Source organism: Electrona antarctica (assembly GCF_951216825.1).
Source record: "Electrona antarctica genome assembly, chromosome: 10".
In the NCBI taxonomy this organism is placed as follows: Eukaryota; Metazoa; Chordata; class Actinopteri; order Myctophiformes; family Myctophidae; genus Electrona; species Electrona antarctica.
In genome coordinates this window covers 42,476,305-42,484,072 of record NC_136791.1, presented here as the reverse complement: position 1 = coordinate 42,484,072, position 7,768 = coordinate 42,476,305, and the positions used below count along the sequence as shown (strand labels likewise).

General features: G+C 40.8%; 1 protein-coding gene across 1 annotated transcript; it reads right to left on the bottom strand.

Moving 5' to 3' along the window:
- Positions 1-3,354: 3,354 nt before the first annotated feature.
- On the bottom strand, positions 3,355-6,295 carry LOC306931256 (zinc-binding protein A33-like). Its single transcript, XM_079512552.1, has 6 exons — positions 5,693-6,295; positions 5,507-5,602; positions 5,025-5,255; positions 4,912-4,934; positions 4,699-4,823; positions 3,355-3,947 (listed from the first exon to the last, which is right to left on the bottom strand). The coding sequence occupies exons 1-6, from the start codon at positions 6,092-6,094 to the stop codon at positions 3,460-3,462; spliced, it is 1,365 nt and encodes a 454-aa protein (XP_079368678.1). The 5' UTR covers positions 6,095-6,295; the 3' UTR covers positions 3,355-3,459.
- Positions 6,296-7,768: the final 1,473 nt, after the last annotated feature.

The window sequence follows — 7,768 nt, the reverse complement described above, 5'->3', positions numbered from 1 at the left end:
GACAAATTTCCATTTTATGTAAATTTAATGGACAATAAAGTTTTCCTTATCCTTATGTTTCATAAATTCCTGAAAAATGAACGTTTTGGAGTTAGGTGGTTTCTTCCAGGCAGCAGAGATATTATAGCCTATCTATCAACACACACTTGTTTTTTTAGCATTCTCGTTTGCTTTACTTTCACCCTTTTACCAGGCTGTCTCCTTTGCACTTCTACTGCCTGTCCAGTGACACACACACACACACACACACACACACACACACACACACACACACACACACACACACACATTGTGTCCTCATATCAGTGTTCTCCACGGGCCTCAGTCAAAGCCACACATCCGTCAACAGACACATTCACTTGTTGTTTATTCCTGTCTCCATGTTCTAGACTAGAGAGCAGTGGTTCTGTTCTCAACCTTTATTGGATCAGGATCAGGAAATCTGGAAAGTCGACTTTGACATGAACAAGTTTGAGAACCACTATAAGACACAGCTTTTTTATTTGTTTAATAAACTGTAAACCGTTCACTTTTGCCACCACCTGTAATTTGTTGAAAGTAAAGATATTATGCCATTGCTTATAGGTTATTCTATGAAGGTACCAGCCACGAGTATTTAATACTTTGTGGACCCCAGGAAGACTAGCGACCACTTTGTGGAAGCTAATGGGGATCCGAATAAAGTTCAAATGTTTCTATATCCTGGCAACTGGGTGAAGCTATACTGTGCTTTAGATAATTATTCTTTAATGCCACAGACGAAAAACAGTCTAAATCCACACTATTTATCCATAATGTATAAATGATAGATAAGGGGTCAGGACAACGAGGCCTTTTCGTGGAGGGGTCAGAATGAAATTTGGACTTATTTTCGTCTGTGGTACTCAAATATCTGTTTCAATATGTATTGGAGCTCTTCAATGAACCAATGTGATTATACAGTTCGGACCCTATATTTAGTAGGTAGCCGTCACTCGACTCCCCCATGAAAATTCACTCACAATTTAATTTAATTGACACACAAGTTAAAATATAAATCATGTCATGGCATTATTCCATATTTTCTCCTGCAAAGACATGAAGCCTTACCAGTGTGTGTTGTTCGTGGGTGCAGTTTATAGTTCAGTGCATGTATGGCATTCGAGTGGGAACTTGCTGTGCTGTCTCTCTTTATATCTCTCTATAGGACTTGGTACGGCACCAAGTGTGTCCGGGTAGCTCAGCTCTCGCCTTCAAACCAAAAGGTCATGGGTTTGACCCCGGGCACCGGCAACTCAGCGTATAGGCATAGCATATGGCTCGGGGGCAGAAAGTCGTGAGGTATATACTGGGAGCTGATGTGTGGCGCACCACCTCAGCAATCCATCTCACAGGGTTCTAACGCATCGTAACGGGTATAAACTCCTGTGTTCTCGGCTGACACAGACAATAAGCCCCTCCACTACTCCCATCTACTCCCTTACTTAATTATAGGACCACGCTGATCATAAAAGGCAACATACTCCTCACGTCCTCAGTATAGAGCGTCGCAGTCCCGCCTCCTACCAGGGCCCAGGAAATGATTCTCCGTTCATTTTCCTCATAGACATTTCAGAAAGTATTTTACGCCGCGGACAAAGCCAACTCTTGTCGTGACAAATCATGACAACAAACAAACAAAGAATTAGAAAGTAGAAAAAAACGGCAGGTTACGACACTTTTTTTGTTGTTTTTATTCTATGTAATTATTTGTTTGGTCCAAAATATTGTGTGTGTTGTCATGATTTGTCACGACTCGAGTTGGCTTCGTACGACGCTTAGGTCTTTAAATAAATACTTTTTGAAATATCTATGGGATATAGATATTGGTATATCTATAGATATTGGTTGGTTTGGCTCACTGGTCAGTGGTCAGGCATTGTGGAGGGTTTAAGGGTTAAAAAGGAAAATCTGTTTAAATAATAATAAATTACACATTTCCTTTTGATTTATTCAACTGACTTAAAAAAGTTCATTTATTGGATTCATCATGAAACTTTGCTCAATTTGTGAAGTGCCATTACATCTTAATTTCAAGCAAAAGCCTGAATTACTAGCAAAGGTTTCATTCAATATGACATACGTTATGTAAAGGCCTACGGTATTCATACTCTCACTTTTAGGTGATAAGGAGTAGCCTGGCTAATAAGCCAGACTCAAATCACACAGGCATTTTTTCGGCTGATTCGGTCTGGCTTATTAGCCAGGCTAGATAAGGAGACCACTGGTTACTAAAAACAGAGAGATAGATGTACAGTGTTTGGGTGAGCGGTGAGTTGCTTACCACAGTGGTGGAAAAAGTACTCAATTGTTTTACTTAAGTAAAAGTACCAATACTGCAATTTAGAAGTACTTTGTTACAAGTAAAAGTACGGAATTGAAAATACACTTGAGTAAAAGTACAAAAGTATCGGCATCAAAATGTACTTAAAGTACTAAAAGTAAAAGTACTCATATTGCAGAATGTCCCCTTTCACAAGTTCAAAATGTGTAAAGTCTATTGAAAATAGCAGATCTACAAGCTCACAATGCGTCGCGTTGCGACGCATTGAGAGCTTGTAGATCGGCTATTTTCAAATGGCCGAAATGTATATGGTTGAAGTGGTTAATGTATGTTTTCCAATCTAAATTAAAATCGCCAAAGTAACTAGTAACTAAAGTTTTCAAATAATTGTAGTGGAGTAAAAGTACAAATTTTGGCTCTGAGATGTAGTGGAGTAGAAGTAAAAGTACTGGAAATTGGAACTAATCAAGTAAAGTACAAATACCTCAACATTTTACTTAAGTACAGTACTTAAGTAAAAGTACTTAGTTACTTTCCACCACTGCTTACCACAGTGGCGTGACACAATGGTGTAGTTTTTGCGGGTCACCTTATCACCTAAAACTGCTGTATGAATAGACCTTTTAAAACTCATTCAGTGCCACCTGGTGAACACCAGTTTTGGCCCTCGTTGCCACCGAAGCCCATTATAAATAAAATAAAGAAATTTAAATTCTATTGTGCATGTAATGTCATCACCTGACATGCAGATTAGAGCAATTTTCAAAATATGGATTAAAAAAAAAAAAAAAGGCGCCATTGGCACTCTCCGCCACCAGGGGGAGGCATCCAAATGCATCCTGTGGCACTGAGACAAAAAAATAATAATTAAAAACAACAATAATAGTAATTTCACCACGTATAATGTACAATGCATATCAAACCATTTTGACATAAAAATGATGACAACATTAAACCAGAAAGCATTATCAAAAATAAAACATTGATATTGAGAGCTAACAAAGTCAAAAGGTTTAATGCACTGTGAAATCAACACCAGAGGGAAAAGAGACATATTTTATCAACACATTCATGTTGTTTCCTGATACAGAGAAGGTTATACAAATTTGTTCATTATCATATCAAATCTAGTATTGAGAGGAAAAACAAAACTGAATTTAAAACTCAACTGACAGGATTTTCACGTTAGCTCCAAAACATGGGAAGACGGGTTCAGTGAAAGACTGTTTGATGGTGTGTTGAAAGTGTGTTTTCCCTTTAAGATCATAAAAGGACAGCTTTCCTTGGTCATAATCTAGCAGAACCATGATTTTTTGGATCATGTGAGGCTGTTTAGCTATCACTTTTATACAGTAATCCGTAGGATTTCTTTCACATAGGTCATGAAAACCATACATGTAAATACCCCACAAATCACCAGTTGCAGTCGTCACACCAGCACCCCAGCGCCCATCCACCTCTACCTCCCAGCTGTGTGTCCCTGAGGAAATCCCTTCTGATGCTCGGACAGTCCAATGGTAATTATTCATCCTCCTCTCTGGGTTGTTTGGGACCTGCTGATCTCTATCACTCCGTTTCGCACTTGATAAATCCTCTGATATAGTAACATGTGTGAAGGCAGTGTTAGGGTCTAGAATGACAGGACCTGCATGGAGATATTAATTGTTAATTTAAAAAGTACACTCGTGAGAAGTGAGGGGCGCTTTGTGTTGCCACAATTATATTTGGCGGACATTCGACCTAATTTCTCCTTTCATTGTCAATGGCAAATATTGAGCCGTGTGGGGACAAAAGCTGTATATACTGTAGGAGGGGCTAGCGCCACTCAAAAAGCACACTTGTGTGAAGTGAGGGGCGCTCTTATCATCGTACATCATCATACATCACATTCCGTGCTCAGCCATTTATGTGGTACAAAGGAGGTGATAGTGCCTCTCAAAAACAATAGTACAACTAGAAATGCACTCTGTCGAGCTGCCAACTTGCACATTGAACTTTACTTGTGCGCAACCAGAGCGCACCACGCTCACCACTGCTGGTACGTCTGCTGCTCTGAGTCCTATAAAGCTCTCTGCTGCTGTCGTAGGTTTGAAGCACAGCAGTGGTCAGTGGTCCCTCATTGCCCGGTGTAGTACACCGACATACACACACACCCAGCCACAAAATGTCCGCAACACAAACATTAAATGCCATTGACAATGAAGGGAACATTTTGTCCTCACACGTCTCATATTTGCCATCGACAACGAAAGCAGAACTTAGGTCAAATGTCCGCCAAATATGATGTAAATTTGTGGGACCGGGCATTCTGTTTGGTCAGTATGAGATGATGCATGATGATTGATTGATTTTTTACAAATCTGCCTGTGAAAATCCTGGAATGTGTGAGTGCTTACTGTATTGGATGATCCCCTTCATCTTGTTCCACACCTGGAATTGGACATTTCCCTGGTGTTTGGCCTCGTCGATCAAGGTTCCTGTTGGAATTTGCGGATCAGGCAACATGGCCTGGTCCTGAGCTCTGGAATGGATATTCATAATTACTATTAAACACAGAACTGGAGAAGTTCTGAGAGCAGCAAGGAGAACAGAGACGTGTCTTACAGTACCTCTTAATGGTCGTCTTGACATTCTGTGAAGGAGAAAACAAGGTTACAAATAGAACAATCATATTGGGTGATTTTGAATTCCAATGTCAGCTTCATAAAACACAAGTGTTTACAAGCATTAAAATGGCATCTCCAGCTATCAGCTGCTCTTCTATGATTTTGAGGGTGTTTGAGATGGAAGAGATCTCCGAGTTCAGATTGTCGATCTGGATCTTTATCTTCTGATTCTTCTGTCTCTCGTCCGTCCTCAGTGCATCGATCTTAGAGGCTTCCTCTGCTCGCAGGAACCGGTACATTTTCTGAAAGTCCTTTTTGATTCTCTTCTCTGTCTGCTGGGCCTGGAGCTGAAACCATTGAGATGAAGACAATATCACCATGTGAAATACATTATTCAATACTTAAAGACCATTCCTTCAAACAATATAATTGGATGCATGAAATGTTTTCTGAATGTGAAGCTTATATGAATAGAGTGAAAGGAAAGAGGGGTGGAGTAGAGACAGTAGAAAAGTTAACCATAAACTAGTTCAGTTCGAGTTCAGACTTAAGTTACTGAGCTAGATCAGCTAGGCTTCACTTTGTTACTCTGACTTACCTTGATGTGACTTGCGATTTTATCGCATTCACCTTTTACCCGTCTAAAGGTTGCCTCTTTGGTTCTTAATTGCATCTGTGACATTCTGAGTTTAGTCTGCAATGACATATTGTAAACTTGCATTAATTGGATTGGTTGAAGAAACAAATATGAAAAGGTCTATTTATTCAAATGAATACCGCTCACCTTCTGACCCTGTGCAGCTTCACTGAGAGGCTCACAGTCGTGTGTCTTATGTTGTTTTGAATCTCTACAAACCACACAGATAGGCTGCTGATCATCCACACAGAAAAGCTTGAATCTCTCACTGTGAAGACTGCAGAGATCAGGGTCTGTGGAAGCTCTCTCACTTATCTCCTGCCGCAGGTTGTCAGAGAGGTTTCTCAGTGCCAGATTACGAGGTGGTTGACGCATTTTAAACAGTTCCTTACAGACGGGGCATGTCTGGGTCGAGCTCTGTCTCCACCAGTGCTGAAGACAGTCCTTACAGAAGCTGTGGCCGCACAGCAAGAGAACCGGATCCGTGAAGATGTCACAGCACACGGGGCAGGTACATTCTACCTCTGAGGGAGACAGACTGGTTGCCATTTTAGTCTTGTGTGCCTTCTGTCGTTTTTTCTCCTCTTCTTCCTTCCTATGACTTGCTTATCTGGAACTTCTATTAAACTTCACTACTTCAGATCATCAATAACATGAAGAACCTACAGTATGTAACCTGTCCTTATTTTTCTAGCCTCGAATGAAACTTACTTCTGCACTAACAGACAGCATAGGAAAACGAAACTTTGTCACTCCAGTGTGATGCAATATGATGGTACACAGTAACACAGCCAAAGGGCGTCAATAAAAACTGTGCACACTAAACTATGCCCCTCCCACACACACGTACTCTCACCAGATGTCTGTGTCTTCTCTTTTCTTCCTCATAGCATAGAGGGAGGTACTGCACCCATAGAGGGAGGTACTGCACCCATAGAGGGAGGTACTGCACATTTAAACATGTTTGGGAAAATGTTTAAATCAAAATAATTATAACTGAGATTTACTCAATGAGATGGAATGAAATGTTACAAAGACTGTTACACATCACAGTAAAGTAAGCTTCTATGTGCCTATAGCATGGGAGGAAAGACTGTTACACATCACAGTAAAGTAAGCTTCTATGTGCCTATAGCATGGGAGGAAAGACTGTTACACATCACAGTAAAGTAAGCTTATATGTGCCTATAGCATGGGAGGAAAGGCAGTGCTTTGTTAACAGTGTTCTTGGTTCAAAACCAACAATGTTTCCGAGTTGGTGTTTGGCTCTATAACCTTTAACTGGCTGAGAGTGAACCACGTTGGTATTTGGTACACACAATATGACATTATTGCACAGTCTAATAAATTAGAAGATAATTTATAAAAACCACACCTTTGTGAAGTGAGTGGTGCAACTCCGTGTGGGGGTCCCCGGGGGGGAGCAGGTAGTCCAATGGTGCCTGGGTCGGCGGTTCGAATCCCGGCTCCTCCTGTCCACATGTCGAACCGTCCCTGGGCAAGACACTGAACCCTACATTGCCTCCAATGAGTCAGTCGGTGCTAGCTCGCCACCATTGGTGTGTGAATGTGGGAAGTGAGGACGCTGGCGTCGACTGTTCGCCGCTTCACCTCCCAATGTATGAATGAATGAACCATTGTAAAGCGCTTTGAGCACTTGGAAAAGCGCTCTAAAAATGCAATCCATTATTATTATAATGAACCTTTAATCCTCTGAAGTTGTCGGCGCATTTCACATAAAGTAAAGTAATGCGGCCATTAAAATGTCAGTAACTATAATGCGTTACCAAACTGGAAAAAAGTTAATAGTTACGTTAGTTACCGCAAAAGGTATAGGTTACAAATGTACAATACAGTGCACGAACCACATCTTAAACCCTATTGCAATTGAGAATAGGAGATCTACAAGCTCACAAGGCATCACAATGCGTTGCTTGTAGATAGGCATTTTTTGGCAAAAAGATTTGAAGGAGGATAACAGCACATTAGTGATATCACATTCACCTTTTACCTGTTTAAGTATACCTGGTTTTCACCTGGCATCAAACCCAACTGAATTTAAGCCGTGCCCACAGCTGTTGCTGTAATAAGGGGAGGGGCTGAGTTACGTGGTTTCTCTCCAACAGAGATATTATAACCACACCTGGTGATCTTTAGAGTATGTTAACTCCATACAGACAAAACAGAAAAAGAACAAAACTAAAGTATGGCACACCATCTTGA

Coding starts and splice junctions, on each gene's coding strand:
- LOC306931256 (XM_079512552.1), bottom strand. CDS start 6,094: ATGGCAACCAGTCTGTCTCCCTCAGAGGTAGAATGTACCTGCCCCGTG. Junction 5,256..5,506: donor AAATCGCAAGTCACATCAAG/GTAAGTCAGAGT, acceptor CAATGGTTTCAG/CTCCAGGCCCAGCAGACAGA. Junction 4,935..5,024: donor GAGATGCCATTTTAATGCTT/GTAAACACTTGT, acceptor TCTCCTTCACAG/AATGTCAAGACGACCATTAA.